Source organism: Ascoidea rubescens, assembly GCF_001661345.1.
Source record: "Ascoidea rubescens DSM 1968 unplaced genomic scaffold ASCRUscaffold_5, whole genome shotgun sequence".
Taxonomy (NCBI): Eukaryota; Fungi; Ascomycota; class Saccharomycetes; order Ascoideales; family Ascoideaceae; genus Ascoidea; species Ascoidea rubescens.
Genome location: NW_017962917.1, coordinates 917,604 through 936,829, shown reverse-complemented (window position 1 = coordinate 936,829; position 19,226 = coordinate 917,604). Strand labels below are relative to the sequence as shown.

General features: G+C 33.7%; 8 protein-coding genes across 8 annotated transcripts; 4 read left to right on the top strand and 4 right to left on the bottom strand.

The window, feature by feature from the left end:
• Nucleotides 1–201: 201 nt before the first annotated feature.
• On the bottom strand, nucleotides 202–2,099 carry TIF3 (Tif3p). The gene has a single exon (XM_020193156.1). It carries the CDS (start codon nucleotides 1,907–1,909, stop codon nucleotides 308–310), a length of 1,602 nt encoding a protein of 533 aa, XP_020047979.1. The 5' UTR covers nucleotides 1,910–2,099; the 3' UTR covers nucleotides 202–307.
• A 645-nt stretch (nucleotides 2,100–2,744) lies between these two features.
• ASCRUDRAFT_80703 (uncharacterized protein) lies at nucleotides 2,745–4,697 on the bottom strand (the record flags this gene model as incomplete). The annotated part of the gene is made up of 1 exon (XM_020194525.1): nucleotides 2,745–4,697. One exon carries the CDS (start codon nucleotides 4,695–4,697, stop codon nucleotides 2,745–2,747), a length of 1,953 nt encoding a protein of 650 aa, XP_020047978.1.
• Nucleotides 4,698–6,267: 1,570 nt separating this feature from the next.
• On the top strand, nucleotides 6,268–6,712 carry ASCRUDRAFT_75649 (uncharacterized protein). The gene is made up of 2 exons (XM_020193155.1): nucleotides 6,268–6,447; nucleotides 6,515–6,712. Exons 1-2 carry the CDS (start codon nucleotides 6,445–6,447, stop codon nucleotides 6,689–6,691), a joined length of 180 nt encoding a protein of 59 aa, XP_020047977.1. The 5' UTR covers nucleotides 6,268–6,444; the 3' UTR covers nucleotides 6,692–6,712.
• A 1,234-nt stretch (nucleotides 6,713–7,946) lies between these two features.
• ANK1 (ankyrin repeat-containing protein ANK1) lies at nucleotides 7,947–8,321 on the top strand (the record flags this gene model as incomplete). Its single annotated transcript, XM_020189510.1, has 1 exon — nucleotides 7,947–8,321. A coding segment is annotated over one exon (375 nt), but the record flags the coding sequence as incomplete, so codon positions are not given.
• A 588-nt stretch (nucleotides 8,322–8,909) lies between these two features.
• Nucleotides 8,910–12,215, bottom strand: KAP114 (karyopherin KAP114; the record flags this gene model as incomplete). Its single annotated transcript, XM_020190507.1, has 2 exons — nucleotides 8,910–10,638; nucleotides 10,864–12,215. 2 exons carry the CDS (start codon nucleotides 12,213–12,215, stop codon nucleotides 8,910–8,912), a joined length of 3,081 nt encoding a protein of 1,026 aa, XP_020047975.1.
• Nucleotides 12,216–12,539: 324 nt separating this feature from the next.
• Nucleotides 12,540–14,450, bottom strand: RTF1 (RNA polymerase-associated protein; the record flags this gene model as incomplete). Its single annotated transcript, XM_020191748.1, has 1 exon — nucleotides 12,540–14,450. The coding sequence occupies one exon, from the start codon at nucleotides 14,448–14,450 to the stop codon at nucleotides 12,540–12,542; it is 1,911 nt and encodes a 636-aa protein (XP_020047974.1).
• Nucleotides 14,451–15,076: 626 nt separating this feature from the next.
• Nucleotides 15,077–16,984, top strand: ASCRUDRAFT_80699 (acid protease; the record flags this gene model as incomplete). The annotated part of the gene is made up of 1 exon (XM_020194524.1): nucleotides 15,077–16,984. The coding sequence occupies one exon, from the start codon at nucleotides 15,077–15,079 to the stop codon at nucleotides 16,982–16,984; it is 1,908 nt and encodes a 635-aa protein (XP_020047973.1).
• A 185-nt stretch (nucleotides 16,985–17,169) lies between these two features.
• On the top strand, nucleotides 17,170–18,828 carry GWT1 (glucosaminyl-phosphotidylinositol O-acyltransferase; the record flags this gene model as incomplete). Its single annotated transcript, XM_020190506.1, has 2 exons — nucleotides 17,170–17,298; nucleotides 17,335–18,828. 2 exons carry the CDS (start codon nucleotides 17,170–17,172, stop codon nucleotides 18,826–18,828), a joined length of 1,623 nt encoding a protein of 540 aa, XP_020047972.1.
• Between the last annotated feature and the right edge of the window lie 398 nt (nucleotides 18,829–19,226).

Below are 19,226 nucleotides of genomic sequence, written 5' to 3'. Positions count from 1 at the left end.
AAAATCAAAAAAATGCCATAAGAAAAGAAAACCAGTATACAAAAATAAAAAAAAAGTAATTATATTGTGAAATTCTTTTAAACAGAAGAATAATGAAATATAATCATTAAAAAAGAGAATGAAAAAAGTTAAGGGAAAAAGTAAAAGTAAAAACGAAAAAAAATCAGAGGACAACACAATAGAAAATTTAGAAAAATGCCTTTTTTTTAATATTTTTTTTAATTTATTTTTAATTTATTTTTAATTTATTTTTTTTATAATATTGAATAACCAGGGTATTAAAAGTCTAAAAAAAACATACAAAAATCTATTTTTTTGATTTAGTAACAGTTTTCCAACCAGAAGCATCATCTTCAGAAACTGTTAAAGCAGCAGCAGCTTTTTCTAGTTTAGTAAGTTGGTCCTTTGGCTTTGAAAAAACAGAAGGGTTTTCGTTGACATCATCATCCATATCGTCGGTTGATAAAACACTGTAAATTGGTTTTTTTGGTTTAGCTGTTTGAGTATCATCATGATCATCTTTTTTATTATTTTTTGAATTCGAGTTATTGTTTGAGTTTGAATATGGATTGACATGTACATAAGAAGATTTTCTTGAGGTTTGTCTGGGAGGCACTTGACCACGTTGAGACCAATCAAGGTTATCAAAACTATTGCTATTAGGACTGTTTGCAAATTTTCTTTTGTAATTACTGTTCTGTCTTGTGTTGCTATTAGATCTTGAGAAATTCCTTTGAAAACTGTGTTTGTTATTACGAACAGTTGACCAGTCTAGTTCTTTGGGTGCAGCACGCTTTTCATCAGTGTTATTTTGGCCTTCAGCATCATTTTCTTTATCATTGTGAAGTTTGGTAAAATGTTTAGAAGGTGAAGTAGATACAGATCGAGACAATTCAGTTTTATTGTTGAGCGCAGAATTCCAATCTAAATCATCCGCTTTTTTAAATGGTGCTTTTTCTTTGTGTTCGTTATCATAATCTCTTGATTTGGTAACATTTAATGGAGGTAATTCGGCTTTTTCTGATCTAGCTGAACCCCAATCAAATTCTTTTTCTTCAGCTGGTGGTCTACTTGTTGAGGTTCTAGAATTTTGACGATTCTCCCTGTTTCTTGGTGGTTGTTGAGGCAATTCAGCTCTTTCTAATCTGGCTGAGCTCCAATCAAATTCTTTTTCTTCAGGGCGAGATGGTCTATTTGATGGACCTCTAGAATTTTGACGATCTTCTCTGTCCCTTGTAGGTAATTCAGCTCTTTCACCTCTTGCAGAATTCCAATCAAAATCTCTTTTATCTTCATCAAAGTTACGACGACTTGATCTTTGATATCTATCATTCACATTATTATTAGAAATTGTAGGCAAAGGGCCTGATCTTACAGCAGACCAATCAATGTCAACAGGAGTTGAAGATTGACTATAACCTTGATTTTTACTTGGGCCAGCAACGTTAACGTAAACTTTTCTGCCATTTAATTCGTCACCAGAATATTTTAAAATTTCAACCAAATCGTCTCTTAAGGTGAAAGTGACAAAGGCAAAACCCTTTAATCTTGATCTTTCCATGGAATCTCTTGGAATAGCAACTGATTCAATTGCTTCATCAGAGCCCAATCTTTCAACTAGCCAGTCTTCTAATGATTTTTCATCACCATCCCAAGGTAAATTATTGATTATAGCTTTAAAGGGGGGGTGATCTGGGACAGGGAATTCTTCACGTAAAGGTTTAGAGCCAAAAGAATCGGATCTTCCTTGGCCATAAGAAGATAAATTCGAGGATGGAAGATGAGATTTATTTAAAGTAGGAACGGAAATTGATCCAAGATCAATCTCTTCATCTGCCCAAGAATCGCCAAAGGTCTTGTCAGCAAGAAAGGATTGCAAATCCATTTTTTGTTGTTTTTTAGGAGCCATGTTGAGGAATTGAGAACAATGTTTGTCTTTAGAGTGGATTTAATGATTCGAAAATAGTAGGAATTCAAATACTGTAGGGAAATACAAGAGAATTCCAGAGTATTTAAGATAAATTGGAGTAATTTATGGTGTAAATATATGTAGGATATATTTGATGATCAAAGAGAAATAATATTTGAAATGATTTGAATAATAACTTTTAAATCAATTTTAGACGCTGTGAACGATGAAAAATTTTTTCTTTTCTTGTTTTTTTAATTTTTGCTTTTTTCCAAAATTTCTGCAGAAAACGGAATGTTCATACAATTCCAAATCGGTAAAAAGTAAAAACGGTGCTGAGTCAGCAGTCCCGTGACACAAAACGTGCTATTTGCTAACCAGAAATATTGTTGTTGTTTACGTAATTATGAGCAAAAAGTCACATGCAATTAGATAACTTGTGATTATGATTCTGTGATTACGTAATGTGTTTTATTGGGGGTAAAAATGAGGTATATAATATAATAGACAAAAACTATAGAAACAGAGCAGAGTTGACTGAGTTAAATGAATTAACATGAATATAAACAATTAGTTGGAAAGAATTATAATGTAAATGCTTTTGAATTTATTTTGGAAATGATTGTGAATGTGAATGTAGAGGTGCTAAAGTATAAAAACTGAATTTTTAATGTTTTTTTTGTTTTTTTGAAGCTTTGAGGTAGGTTGGATATGAATTTTAAGGTTAATTTTTTTTATTTTTGATTTCTTTTTTTGAAAAAATAAACTGATTGAATAATAATTAAAATAGAGGTAAAAAAAAAAAAAATTATATTATATTATATTATGTTACAACTTAATTAATTTGACTAGCAGTATTTGAAAATTTAAGGTATTGAATGTTTTTTCGTAATGGGGTGCTGTTTTCGATATTTGCAAAACTCATTCCAGATCCATTAAAGATGATATCATTATCAGTGGATTCGGTGCTGTTAATATTGTCATTGTTGTTACTATTAGCACTATCGTTATCAAAGTTGTTGTTAGTGTTGTTGTTAATAGTATTGTTGTTTAGGTTATTTTGGTTAATGTTGATATTATCATTTTCATCATCATCAGGAAATGGGTTTTGGAAGTTATTGAAATTATTGAAAGCGAATAAATCAGGTTGCAAGAAACCAACACACACCGAGTTTGAGTATTGATTGTAGTGTAGATCGATAAATTTCCCACTACAATTGTCTTCCAAGTTGTTGTTCGAGCCCTTGTATATGTTATCAAATCTTTTATTATTATAATTACTGTAATTATTGTTATAATTTTCGTTATAATTTTCGTTGTAGTTATTATTGGGGTTATTTTTGAAAGTATCGTTATTGAGAGCTTGATTTATGTATTCGAAACCTTGGTAATTATCAGATATGGGTAGGTAAGAGTAATTGCATTTATCTTTGTTATTTGATATACAGCATAGGAGTTTTTTATTATTGTTTTTCCTGTTAATAATGGTGAAATCATAGTTTAAGTTTGGGTTGGATGAATCGATTGAGTAATTTAAATTTGAGTAATCTATGATGGGTTGATTGTTGTGGTTATTGTTATTGTTATTGGAGTTTTCGTAAAATTGGGATAGACTGAATACTTTGATGTGATTTTTAGTTGTTAGCAAGTAGATGAAGTTGTTATCGATTTCGAATTTTTTAACGCCTTCTAGGTGATTTGAAAACAAGGAATCGTTGTTGATTATGATGTTATTGTCAAATTTTTGAAAGGATTTAATGGGGGTTGTAGAGTTGTTTGTATTGAATCTCAAATCAAACATTTCTAGGCGGTTGTTGTTGAGACAGGAGGCTAGTAGTTTGTTATCATCTAGCCATTTAAAGTCTGAGACGTTGCTGTTTATTGGATGGAAAGGAGAGGATAGTTTGTGAACATGGTTTGAATTTTTGTGAGAAGGCAATCTGATGTCGTAGGTGAGGATGGAGTTTGTGTTGATTGAGGATACGATGTTTTGGTTTTTAGGGTTGATTGAAGATTTCAAGAAGAGGTCGATTTTGTTTTGGGAGGAAGTTTGGGAGGAGGTTGAGATGGATGATAGTATTTTCTTGTTTTTTGAGTCGATGAAGGAGAGAGAGTTGTTTTGAGTTATTAGGAAAAAATTGTCGTTGGAGGAGATGTTGATGTCGAAGATTTTACCATTTTTTTTCAATTTTGAAATGTGTTCTAGGATGATTGTGTTTTCGTTGATTTCCGAGTGTATGTTTATTAGGCCATCGTAGTTTGCTGATATTATGAAGGGGCTGTTGTTGAAGGTTTTGATTTTGAAGTTGTTGATTGTGTTGTTTGGGGAGTTGTTGGCAGAGTAGGATATTAGGTTGTAACTTTTGAGGGAAGGGAGGTCAGAATATAAAGGGATCAAGTTGTTCCAGGAGGACGAGAAGTTTGAGTTTGATAAGGAACTGTATAGGAATAGGTTTGAAGGATTAAGTACTGAGGAAGAGAGGAAGGCAGGGTTTGAGAAGGAAGTGAATGAGGAATAAGAAGAGAAAGAAGAAGAAGAAGAAGAAGGAGAAGAACAATAGATATTGAGATGGTTTGAAAGGGTGTTTGAGACAGTTTTCTTTGCTCTTTTCAAAGAGATGTTATCGTTATATTGATTTTGATTTTGGTGAGTGAAGTCGGTACTATCAATATCATTGGTATTATTGTTACTTATTTGGATGTTCTGGTTGTTATTTGATATGTTAGAGATATTGATTCTTTTCCTTTTTATTGAGGTATTGTTTGGGAGTAACGATATGATATCCATTGATATCTATATTTTTTTTAAAAAAAAAAAAGCAAAAAAAAAAAAAAGAACTAGTATGTTATATAGTATAGGGCAATAGAGATAAGAAATGGAATCTAGATGAAATCGATAATATTTTTTTGATTCTTGTGATTTAGTATAGTATAAGAGAAGAATGTATTAGTGTATGATGATAGGAAGGAAGTGAGGATATGAAGATATGGATATGGATATGGATAAGGATAAAGAAGTAAGATATAAGATATAAGATATAAGATGTAAGATATAAGGTATAAAATATAGTGAAATGAAATGAAAATTAGCGAAATTAAATTTTTTATTTGTTAGGTGAAATTAAGTTAGGTTGAGATATTTCACAGAACTAAAACACACCAAAAAAGAAGTGGAAAAGAACTAAAAAAGCCAAAAAGGTAAAACAGTGAAACAGCCCAAAAGTAAAAAAACCAAAAGAAAAAACGAAGAGAAAAACTGGAGATTAACCAAAGAAAAGATAAAAGGATAAAGGATAAATCAGATATGTGCACTGGTATATATAGCAAAAATGAATAATACAAGATCTATCGCAGCAGGATGGTGAAATGAGTTGAAACGAAATGTGGAAGTATTGTACAATAGAACAGAATCAAAAAAACAATGCAAAAGAACAAAAATCTATGAGCAACAGTAAAAAAAAAAGCAAAGGAGAAAGAAATAAAACAAAAAGAGGAGGATCTGATAATAATAACTAGATTGATCTTTGGAATCGTCAACAATATAATATTTATTATAAATGTTATAATAAATATTATGAGATCTGGGTAGGAAAATTAATATTATTACAGTTTTCATGGCTCTTTCTTTCTTTGTTGTTGTTACTCTTCGCCCTTAAACAACAGCAATCGTTCTGGCGCGTTTCCGCACCGCGCCGCGCGGATCTGGATGTGTCAGCGCTGACTCAGCGCGTGTGGCCAATCAGCGTGCGCGCTACTGAGGAAGCTTTAGTCTTTGCACAGCGATGTCCTGGAAGGAGTCAGCACGCACGTGAGCTCCGGCACACTCGGCACTGTGGCTCCGGGCGGGAGCTGCGATGTCCGTATATGCCGTCGATGCCTCACCGACGGAACGGATGTGCCGTAAAGGACACGCCAGCGCATCGAACAGCCGAATACGCGGCGCAGCCCCGCAGGCCGGACGCCGGAGGCGGTAAGGGCATGAAGCGCTGCAGGAGCGCGATTCCCCATGTTTCGCGCGGAGGACGTCGAATGACGGCGGGCAGAACTGGGATTGGCCAACAATAGGTGCCAAGCACGCCGAGCCGCAAGGGTGTGTCAGCGGGCTTGTGAGTCTGGAGACTCCAGCGCGAGATCTGGAGAGAAGCTGGAGAGAGTCTGGGAATTCGTCCGCGCCCGCGAGTCAGGTGCTGGGAGAAGCTCTGATTATATGCTCTTCTCTAAAGGGAACTCTGGTAAATAAAGGCAATTTACACTTCAGTCACCGTCGCCAAATCTTATTCCTCCCGCTTCTCACTTTGCAGCATCCTCCACAGTATAAATATCTACTCTTCTTTCTTTTTTTTACTCTTTCTATCCATTGATTTCAATCGCCCGTCCTACTGCTGTGTCCTCCGTTATTATATTATCTACTCTCTGTCTCATCTTGTTTATTTTATATTATTTTATTTTATTTTATTTTATTTTATTTTATTTTATTTTATTCCATTATACTATATTACTCCATCTCTATACTATAATCTGCTCTTCTTCCCAACATGGTATGTATCGCTTCACCTCTTTCCTCACCTTCGTTCTGTTCCACTAACTCTGTTTCCCTCCCATCAGCCTGCTCAATCATACACTGAATGTCTCTTGTGTGAAAAAGCTTTTCCACTGGAAGGCATCAACAAAATCGGTTTATGTTTCACCTGCTCTGGAATCTATTTCAGAGAACACCAAAGCCCTTTGGCTGATCGATACAAATTGACCTCTAAATTAAAAGGAAAGGGAAAATTCAAATGAAATTATCCCCGATTAATTTACCACAATAATAATTATATTGTTATATTTATTTTATTATTTTATTATTTGGAAATTAAAAAATTAAAAAATTAAAAAATTGAAAAATTAAAAAAATACAAAAATACAAAAAAAATATTACTAAAAAACGAATTGAAAAAATAATTAAAAATAGTTTTCCAACTTTTCTCTTTTTTTTTTACTTGTTTCTTTTTCTTTAATCAATCAATGAATCAATTTATGAATAAATTAATGAATCAATCAATCAATCAATCAATCAATCAATCAATCAATCAAATATCAAATTACCTAGTTTATCTAGTTATATTACCAAATCACATTCAATTGTATTTCCTTCATCTCTATTATCATTCCATTCCATTCAAATCCTAATGAATCAATTATAATGAATCTATAATGAATTTATCTATCTACTACTTATACTACTTATACTGCTTACATTACTTGTATCTTTTATTTCCATCTATATTATACTTTTATCTATATTTTACGATTTTTTTTTTCTTTTTTTACTCATTCTTCTTTATCTGTTTCTCTTGATTGAATCATTTTCTCATTGCTCTTTATTTTTTGATTAATTCACTTACTCACTCTAATCAACTCCACTCCACTATCCTATCCTATCCTATCATATCATATCATATCATATCATATCCACCTCGTTCTTCTTATTTTATTTGATTTTATTTGATTTTTATTTTTATTTTTATTTATATACTATATTATATTATATCCTCCCTTATATTATCTCTTTTCTCCCCATTCTGCTTTTCTTTTCTTTTCTCCTTTTTTCTCTTTTCTCTTTTCTTTACTTCAATAACTCAACAACTACTGATTATCAATGACATAATTATTAATAATATAATCCCCATTAAAATATAAATATTAATCAATAAACAAATAAATAAATAAAGTATTTTCTTTTTTTACCTCTTTCCTAATCCGGACTTGCCCCAATTACAATCAATTATTTCCTAATTCGAAGAATACTCCCAACTTTCAGTTTCGTAGTTCCCCCTTTTCGTAAACTCCTATACAAGAAATTCCCTCTTCCGTCAATCAACTTCTTTCCCAGCCCAATTGCCCCTTTGGTATTCGGTTTATCTGGCTTTAATTCTCTCTCCAAACATCTCTTCCCAACTCACAACAACTATCCTTCCTTTGCCATCACCATCACCATCACTATCACCATCCAATTATCTCAACAAAAATGGTAAACAAAGATCTCCTAGACATCCTAAAAGACCAGCTCTTGGATGCTGCTCGCAGAGACAACTTGGACCTTTTAAACTCAATTCTCCCCCAGCTAAACAATAACCAAGACGATTTTGTAGACTTGATCAACAACTCCAGAGACACCTTGGGAAACACTGCTCTTCATCTTGCTACAATCTATGGCAACTTTGAAATCATCGACTCAATATTAAACTACGACAATATCGAAATCGACCCAATAAATAACCTCAACAACGACTCCCCTCTACATCTAGCTATAACCTACTCCTTTGACGATTTCAACTATGGCAAATTCTTAGCTGAGACCCTAATAGATGCAGGCTCTGACCCAAGAATTAAAAACAGATTCGACAGAAAACCAATAGACTTGCTTTACCTACATTTCCAAGATAACATAAATGATCCCAAAATCTCCGACTTTATAAATTACTTGAAAAATGCTGAGCTAGAATATCAATTGGAAGAAAATAATCAAAATAACAACAAGACTAACAATCAAAATCATAATAATAACGATACCAATAACAAATCAAATCAAAACCTCTCCCAAAATTTTGTACTTGACGATATGATCGATAATAATGATAGTAACGCTTACTTGGTCGAAGATGAATCTGAATCTGAATCTGAACCAGAACCAGAATCTGAAAATCAATTTGAAACTAAATCAAAATCGAAATCTTCTATTAATAATCAAAATGATTTATCCGAAGCTACTAAAAATTTAAAAATTTAAAAACTTTAATCATTATCAATTAATTATTAATTATTAATTAATTATTAACTATTAACTGTTAACTATTAATTGTTACTTTTACTCCTAATTATATACTTTTACGATAAATAAACCTAGTTTTATAAATTTTAACTATTCAATAATATCATATTTACTATATATTATTGCTCTTATGACTAATTTGTTTTATTTTTATTTTTATTTTTTTTTTAATTTCATATTTCTATTTCAAAAAATTATATTGTCACATAAAATTTTTTTCTCTTCGTCACTTAAAACATCATAGTACTTTCGGAAATTTGTAACCTCACTCTTTTGAGCACATTCTTTGAAAAATTCAATTAAAATTTGTTTGTTATCTTGGTTAATCGCTAAATTACCTTTTTCCTCATCCTCTTCATCAGCATCGTCAATTGCATCAATATATGACGTTAATTTCTCAAATGTAGGTGCACCAAGATCCTCAAGATCTTCCCATCCTTCTTCATTATCATTTTCTCCAACTTTTGAAACAACATAATCACTAGGATTTGGTTGTTGATTTTGAAATGATAACTCAGAAATAAACAATTTTAAAATCTTAACATAGCATGAAATCTTTTGGTAAATTTGAGGCATTTTTTTAGCAATTGATCGTGTGACAATAATATTTGGGTCAATTTGATTAGGAATTAAATCGCCATCAACGATTATATTCTCTATCCTTGGATCGCTTAGCATAAATATTTTACCCAATGCTAATATATTTTTCTTGATTTTTTCATATCCTCGAATCGATGTAAATGTATCCAACCAAATTGGAATAACCTTTTCCAACCCACTTTTATTATCTTCAAATTTAATTGAATCCAAAAAATTTATTGTATCACTGGCTGATAACAAAACCAAATGGCAAAATACCATGATCATATTTTCCATAATCACAATATTAGTAGCAATTGTTAATCTTTTGGTAACTGCTTGAATGAGATTTGAAAGATAATCGTTTAAATAACTGCTAAATTTGCTGACAATAGATAGGACAATAGATCCAATATTCAATGCTGCAGAATCTGACAATGTTGGGGAAAGAAATTTTTCCGCTAGTTTAAGAGTGATTTCAATTCCCGAAAGACCTTGTTCATTTTTATAATTAATAAAAAAATTTGAATCCGATGAAATTAAGATAGAGTTTAAAATTTCGCTACCTAATTGTAAAATCTGGTCTTCAATATTTTCAATTAGCAATAGTTTACTTACAACACTAAAAGTGTATTTGAAAATATCCTCGGGTAATTCCTTGCTTGGACAATTTTTGATAAAAAGATTTAAATATTCTAAAGAAAAATTCAATTGAGGCGAATATTCAATTTTCAATCCGTTAAAACTATTAATATTGTCAATTAAATTATTGATCAACAAGGGTAATCCAAATTCACATTGTTTAATGAAATTTTCAATCTTAATATTTTCAAAGAGTGTACCTATAGCATCAGCCGTTTCGTTAATAATCGAAATGTTAGAAAAGTCACTTGAAGAGATTTTAAAGATTAGCTTAATTATTGAATCGGTGTTATACGCATTTTTGGGATCAATTTTAATACAGGGAACGACATTTTCCATTAAGGTAGTGGGTGTATCGTCAGTTGCTCCAGAATCAATAAGTGAGCTAATAATTGAGGCAACCATATCTTGATAATTTGAAGAAAGTTTGAATTTATCAAAGGGAAAAAACTGAGAATAGTAGGTTAGAGAAATACATAAAGAAGCTCTAATTAGATTCAAGTTACCATCTAAATCAGAATCATTGTTTGAAGGATCTTGATTTTGCAAATAATTGAAACAAACTTCAATTGAGTGAGTAAAGGCATTGGAAATCATTTCGTCAGATAAAACGTATTGAAAAATCTCGATAAATTTTGATAATACAATTAGAGTTCTTGAAATGACAAATACGTTTTCATTGATTGAAGAGAGACTGATTAATTGGTTATAGAAATCATTAATATTTACCAGAGGCAAGATCTGGTGTAGATCAGATTCGTCGTCAAATGAAAAAGTGTCGTTCATTAGTAAAGCCTGAATGATGTATAGTAGAGATTCTTTAAATTGGAAAACGTTTGAAAGATCAATCAAATTAATGAAATGGAAATTGCTGTTATCAATAGTGTTATTTTGTACAGGATTTTTGTTGATTAGAAACAAAGATTGAATAGACCAATTTAAAAAGGTTGAGGAGTCATGATGATTAAGTTCTGATAAATATTCGTTGATGGAATCTCTTAGAGTGAAGTCAATAGACATTCCAGATTCTTCGGTTACAAAAGAGTTGAAATCTGAAATGTAATTTTGAATTGAATCATTTGAAGAGATGGCTTGCAATGAAATTGAATTGAATAGGGTTGAGAATAAGTCGATATTTGCAAATTTATTTGAGGGTTTAGTGTTTGATAATGAGCAATTATTAACGGAGGACAAGAATTGATAAATTTGGGTTAATAGTTTATTTAAAATGAAGATTGGATCATCATTTCCGATGTTATTGTGTGAAAACGAGACAATTTTGTAGATGGAGTAAGGGTTTGAAGATTGAGAGTCGTCAATCTTTAGAACTGAAAGATTGTAATGAAACTTTGTCAATGAGGATAGCTGGTTTATAGACAAGTAGAATAATTGTTTATAATACTGTTTTAGATTGAAATTGTTAATCAAGAGGATTAGAACTTTGTATAGTTGTTCGTTGTATAAGAGATAACTTGAGTCTAAAACGTTGTTTGAATTGATGTAGTTGAACAATTCGTTTAGCAATTCTAGGAGCAAATTAGCCACTTGAACAACAGATTCCTTTGCAAAATCAGCTCTGGTGGAGGTCATTGTTGCTTCTGGACCTTGAAATTGTCTCAAGCAGGTTTCTAGTAATTTTGCAATTTCGATTTTAGTGTTAACATCAATTTTTTTGTCATTAGGATTAGAATTTTTGGGTGAAGTGTCAGTTGCCAAAATGTTTTTGCAATAGGTCAAGGTGTTTAGGCCAATCGAGCCCTCGAAGAACTGGTCGTCAGTGATCAAGTCGTCGAACAAGCTGGATAGCACAATCAAACCACCAAGAATCGAGTTTTTGGAGGAAACAGAGTTGTTCAAATCAATGAAGGAGTAGAGAACTGAGATTAGGTCTGGCCATTCCTCGGGATAGTCCACAACAGAGATCTGAACAATGCAGTAGGTGGAGGAGTTTCTGATCTTGGAGTCGTTGTCACATATCAAGCTCAAGAGATGGGATCTGATGACAGCCTTTGTTTCCTGGTTGATGGCAGTTCCCTTGAAGGAGGTAAAGCCAAAGGACCAATATAGAGGCACTAGTCGTTTAAGGTTCAAGAGAGCAGACTGTCTGTTTGGAACTACCTCAGCATGGTCAGCAGCAATCTGGACCAAAGCCAATCCAACAGAGGAGGGATTCTGGAGAGACAACAGCAAAAACTGCTGTTCAGCTTGAGAACGAATCAAGTTGTTGGGATCCTGAGTCTTGAAGAGCAAATCTGATATAACCTGCCTCATGGTGAAACGCAGTAGCAAGAGCGATTATAAGATAAATAACAGAGTGGTAGCCTGTGTTTGCTGAGTTACGATGTATAAGAGCCCCTATAACACGAATCGAGCAACTTCCAGCAGATATATAACATACAAGAAACAATTCAACGTTGGTTCAAAGTAACAAATTTTACAAATTTTACAAATATTATTTTGATACAAGGCATTTGAGAAAAAGGACGCGAAACGCCAAACGGCGCCGCGTTCGGCCGCTTTTTGTGCTTCTTCTGCTGCTTTTGCTTCTTCTTCTTTTTTTTGCTTCTTTTTCTTCTTTTTTTGCCTGTTTTTCCTCTAACAAAGCAGCGAAAGGTCCACACTGAGCTGCACTTTAGAAATTAACTCGTCAATTCCCCCAAACTGGCGGTATCGCGCCTTGAGCAATAACTGCTCGTTGTTCTTCGAGTTCTTCTCTTCCTCCTTCTGCTCCTCGATAATCTCAGCTTTGGCTCTCTCGTTCTCCTCCTTCTGTATCTCGTAGTAAAGCACCTTGGTTGTAGTTCGCAATCTGCTGAAGGGATTCGCAACTCCAGTTCGCGACTCCTTCTTACGTTTCTCCACGTTCATAATTTCGGCTTGACGAATGTTTTTGGCATTCAACATCCGGTTTCTTTCATTCACCTTGTGCAACGAGTTGTTCGACTCAAATCCCTTCTTCTGCATGCTCTTCAATGATCTGTTTAGCATCAGCAATTTCTTTTCGGCATCCTTTATCTTTTCAATGTCGTTCTGCGCTTTTGCAACTTTCAATTTCGATAGCAAATGCGACTTCTTGACAATAGCTGAGATGCCCACCTCCGAAGTTGTCAACTTGTTTCTTCTCTCTATTATGCTATTCTGTTCCTCGAGAGTTAGAGGCTTGGACGTGAACGCTACCAACTCATTGTACTTTTTCTCAATATCTTTATTCGTAGGCAAGCTGGAATTCAATTTCTTTAGTGTGTTCAAGTAGTCATTATACCCAAATTCATCCACTTTGGAATTCGAAAAATTGTTCATTGGGAATTTCTTGTAAGCATTGCCAATGCTGACTATAGCATACTGATTGACGGTTCTGTTCTCCAATTTATACGGCTTGCCATCAATAATCTTATCAATCTTCCCTAAACGAGTTTGGGGCTCGCCTGTTTGCTTGTTGGTTCCAATTGCAACTTTTACAAAACACCCCTTTGCCACTTCCCCAAACTTGGGATACTGGCAATATTTCAGAATTCCAGATCTACCAAACTTGATTTTGTTAATTTCACTCACACTTGCAATTCTTATCTTATTGGAAGACGATGATCCATCTACCCATTTAACTGCATTGCGGTCGTCTTCGTCTTCGTAATCATTGTATTCTTCATCATGTCCTCTTCCATGTCGACTCTTGCTCTTAACCTTTTTGCTACGGTTGTCGTTATGATCGGGATCATAATCGTCATTATCTTCATCTTGATAATTGTCGTTGTCAGCATAATTGTCTTGATACTCTTGATCGGGTTTATAATCATCATCCTCCTCTTCTTCTTCTTGATACGCTTTGTCTTCCTCCTCCTCTTCTTCTTCTGGATATGCTTGGTTTTTATTAGAATACTCCTCGTCCTCGTAATCTCCATCATCGTATCCGTCATTATGCTGATTCTTTTTAGCTCTTTGTTTTTTCAACTCTGACAATTTCGATGACTTAATTGCCTTGGAGTTCTTCTTCACATTCATCGACCTATTAGATCGTTCCGCCTGTTTTTGTTTAACTCTTCGAGCCAAATATTTTCGTTCATTGTATTTTTCAATTTCTTGCGATCTTTCAAACAAAATCTCTTCTCTTTGAACTTCGTCCATTGACAATAACCGGTTTTTATCTTCCTCGTCTTTATATTTACTTTCCAATGGATAAGGATTGATATCTAACGCACTGTCCTTAAAATCATTGGATAATGGCGAATATTTGAATGAAGATGGATCTGAAAAAGCGTCTCCGTCGTTATCATCATTGTTGTCGCCATTTTTATCATCCTTATTGTTATCACTGATGTGGTTTGAATCAGAATTTGATTCTTCATCATATTCTTCATCAAAATCTTCGTCGTAGTCATGTTTGTTTTTTTTGTGTGGATTGCCTCCACTATTCAATGAAGCCTTTCTCTTTTTAGAAAAGTCTGCAGACTGTTCCTCATCAGATCCTACACCAGCAAGAGCCAAAAGATCATCATCTAGATCAGACATTATTTGCAAATTATCGTACCACTGTTGGTTGTTTCAATGATTAAAGGTCCTTGCCCAAGCTCAATTTCTGACCAAGATGGGAAGTTTGCGTTTGCTGCCTATATAAGCGCACGTGCAAAACACAGAACACTCCTGTTTTTACCAAACGGCATCTCGGTTGTGACGACCCGTGACCGTAATGTCCGCCGTTTAAAAAGGTGTTTCGGATCGGAGAAATCCATACAAGATGGGTTTTTTGTTTCCATTACTGTAGCTCAAAATTGATTGGAAATTCTGCCATTTTGGTTTATAACTCAGGGACTGGCTTTTGTTTTTAATTTTCCTGTTGCTGTTTTTCAAGTCCATCTAAATATTGGAACAGTTTTATGCTGTTCACAGCTCAGCCCAACTCCTGCAATACTTTTTTGGTCCTGCTTTAATTTCCCCTGGTGTTCACTATCCACGAAAATGTTTCGTTTTTTTTCTTAACTGTGAATTAGCTGTTGTTTCCCCATAAAAAGCAGAAACAAAACTTTTCCAAACTCAAACCAAATCTTAAACTCCATTTATTGATTTGAAGTCTTTCAAATCATTGCTTATTCAAAAAACAGAGCGTCAGAGAGACAAAATATCAAATATATACTAAAATGCTTTTATCCTGCATAGTGCTTTTCCTACTTTTTCACAGTACTGTGAAGATAAAGGCCAATGATGATTTTGATGGGAAAAAAGTGATCAAGCTTGACTTTTTTGGCAATGAACAAAATGATTCCTTTATAGAAATAGAACTTGGAACTCCTCCACAACCTTTAAATGTCACTTTGGATTTCGATTCCGATTTAACTTGGGTCATATCAGATTTAAATCCCTACTGTTTTGATATCGATTTCCAATTTTATCGTTCATATTATAACAATTATTCCTACTCATACGACGATATTTTATATTTTTGTTACGATAAACAAGGAACTTTTAAAGATGCAGACTCTTCCACTTTTGATTTTTTCTCTTATGACGAAAACCCCATTTTCAGTGTTAATACATCTTTCAAATTGGATTCTGAAGACAGAACTGTTGCAACTGGTCTTTGGGGCAAAGATGTATTATGGCTCAACAACAACTGGAACTTTTCCACTTTTCCTTTTGGTTTGGCATTATCTGCCAATAAACAGCTGGGAACCTTTGGAATCTCTTCTTTTACAAACAACACCAACTCAAATAATCAGGATTTAAATTTTTTAGATTTATTATTAGAAAATAAGTTCATTGAAAGAAAAATTGTTTCTGAATATTTCAGATTTAATAACAACGAGTTTTTTGATTACAAAGGAGTCGCACTAATTGGTGGAATCGATCATACCAAAATTGATGGAAATCTAACTGTTTTACCCATAATAAATAGATATGATTACAATATTAATCCTTACATCAAACACGCAGATGTTACTCTTTCTTCATTCTCAATTAAAATTTCAAATTCAGTAATAACCAATTCCAATTTCAGTGCTGAAGAAGCTGATTCTATTTTTGATATTGCAGTTGGCCTTTTAACTCTGAACAATTTAAATCACACTCTCACTGAAAATGAAAATGATGAAAGTATGCTCGAAATACAATTTACTGACAAAAAATATCCAATTGCATTGTTTCATGAAGGCATCAACTACTATTTCCCACCATCTATTTTCGATGATATTGTACAGGGGTTTCAGAACTTGGATGTTTCTTTTAATGAATCTATTAGCAATTATACAGATATATATTTTATTCTAAAAAATTTAAATTGCCATTTCTCATACAATTTATCAGGCTATATTATCGATGTCCCTATTAATAATTTGGCCACTAATATGACCTACTTTAATTATTATACCGATTTTGATAACAATCACCACAACAAATCTAAAGGCGATTTGGCTATCTCTTTTAGTTTTAGAAAGTCTAATATTGGAGATATCTTTTTGTTGGGGAAAATGATTTTCACAAATTACTATGCAGTTTACGATTTTGAGGCTGGAGAAATTGGGATTAGCAAACTTTTAAATTCAAATTCAACAGATGAAGAAATAACTGGCGATATAAATTTTGATAATGTTGACATGATATCCAAATACCAATCGCTTCCCAATACTATTCAAGCACCACACTACTCAGACAGTTATTTCGTTTATGTAACGTCTTACATTAGCACAGCCAGATACGACTCCACTAAAGTGGAAACTTTTACAAATTATACATCATGGACAACCACCAACTCTGGAAGATATTTAATCTCGTCAATAGTTGGTTCCTACGATTCATTTGTCACCACTTCCAGTGGAACTGGTCCATGGAGTGAAACAGTCACAACGACTATAACTGGAGGCACAGAGGAAGTGACAAGTTTTAAGTCCTACCTAAGGAAAAATGGATTCACTGCTACATTTCCAAATACCAGCGCTACTTTCCAGTCAGGAATAGAAAACTTGAATTCAGCAAATAATATTCAGGTGTACAATTTTTCTAATCTTGTTTTATTGCTGTTGTCTGTCTTTATTTATCTTTTATTTATTTAGGTTGTTTTTTTCTTTTTATGTAAATTATTATCTTGTTCATCTTAGGTGTAATTATAACATTTCCTCATTATTGGCAGCGAAACTTCACATGACAATTAAAACGGAACTGACTTGTTTTACATCGAATGAGATGAGGTGTTTCTCAGCATCAAACAGAGCTTTTTACAGCTAAAGTAGACTTGAGAATGGAAAACAGCAGAAGCTTGAAAGAAAGAAAAGAGGATTTTGTATCAGGTTTGACTGGGAGTTCAATTGAGGAGGTTTACCTCGTCACATTGGTTTCGTTAGTAACGTACATTGCTTACTACCTTATAGTTGGATACACTAATTTGTTCAAAATTGACACCAAGATTGTCCATGAAAGAAAACGAGTTAATAGTATTATATTTTCAATTGAATTTATATTATTTTGGTTTGGATTGTTGTTGTCCATTACTTTATACTCCGATATTCCAGTAAAATTGATATTTTCGATTTTAGTGCCTTCAGTTACTTTGGCATTGTTTTCAAATAAAAAGACCTTGAAAGGCAATAAGATTAAGAGTAGAAAAGGCCATGATAAGAATAGGTCCCACAAAATTAATTTCGGTAATTTATCAATTAATGATTACATGTCCAAAAAGAACTATATCACGATTTATCGATCAAACATGATGATAATCACTTGTCTTGCAATTTTGGCAGTTGATTTCAAAGTTTTCCCCAGAAGATTTGCTAAGGTTGAAACGTGGGGATCTTCTTTGATGGATTTAGGAGTTGGTTCATTTGTATTTTCTATGGGTTTAGTGAGCATTCGAACTAAATTGAAAGCTCGTTTTAATGAAAATGGAAGCTCGCAAAAAGAAAAAAAAACAGTTTACTCTAAATTTTTGAAATTTTTGAAAAAATTAAGAAAAAGTTTACTAAGCTCATTAGTAATTTTAATAATTGGTTTGCTAAGATTATATTTTGTCAAAAATTTAGATTATCAGGAGCACGCATCAGAGTATGGAACACATTGGAATTTTTTTATGACATTGGGGTTATTGGATCCAGTTGTGTTGATACTTGACTCTATTTTTCCATTCGAAGTTCCTGTATTTGTTACTGGGTTAGTGGTTTCAATAATCTACGAAATTTTACTAAATAAAAACGGATTGTTGGAGTTTATTTTACTACATCCAAGAGATAATTTGATCACTTCTAATAAAGAAGGAATTTTTTCGTTTATTGGGTATTTATCGATTTTTTTGACAGGTCAATCAGTTGGAAGTATTCTACTACCAAACTTCAAAACGCGATTGAATGTTTTTAGGATTTCTACTAAAAAGGAGATTATTAATTTCTATTCATCATCCGTCGTTGTCACTGGAAAGGATAAAAAGAGCTACAAAAACAAAGTGCACCAATTCTTCACTGTTTCTGCAACACAAGGATTGTTTTATTTTGCCATTTTCTACAATGTGTTGTTTTATCTGCTCTACCATTATACAAACTTGAACATATCCCGGAGAATCGCAAATTTGCTATATGTGCTATGGGTTGTCAGCTATAACCTCAATTTCCTATTGGGATTTAAATTTATCAGCAAGTGTTTCGATGCCAAAATCGCAGAAGACACTGAAATGCGCAATGGCTCTGGCACAGAAGAGTATACAAACGTCCCCTATCTCATCGAGGCCATCAATGCAAATGGGTTGTTGGTGTTCCTCGTAGCCAATGTCTCCACTGGGGTGATAAACATGGCCATGGACACTTTGGACATGTCGCAGACCTCATCAGTCGCAGTGTTGGTGGCCTATGCCTTCGCCTTGGCCTTGTTTTCTGCCCTTCTTCACTACAAAGGCATCTACATCAAGTTGTAGGCTCTGAAGCTCGTCCTCCATTTCCAAACCGGTTCTGTTTATAAACTCTCGATCACGTGCAAAGAACTTTCGCGATTTTTTCCAGATCAAAGCGAAAAGTCGCTCCACGTCCAGGCTTCGGATCCAGCACAACTGCAAGCCAAAATTCTGTCCAACGAAACAGCTGCTGTTCCTGCTCAGCAACACCAGCCCGAACATGGACTCACAAATCCAGTATGAGTCGCAGTCTCCCCAACCAACGCAGCCCACGCAGCCAACACAGCCAACACAGCCCAATAATACCCAGAACGCGCTGATGCCCTACGAGGACCAAATGGCTGATATAATCTTCAAAGTGTTACGGACACCAGAGTTGCCTCCAGAGTACTCCAAACGAAAGGGATACATTACCAGTTTTT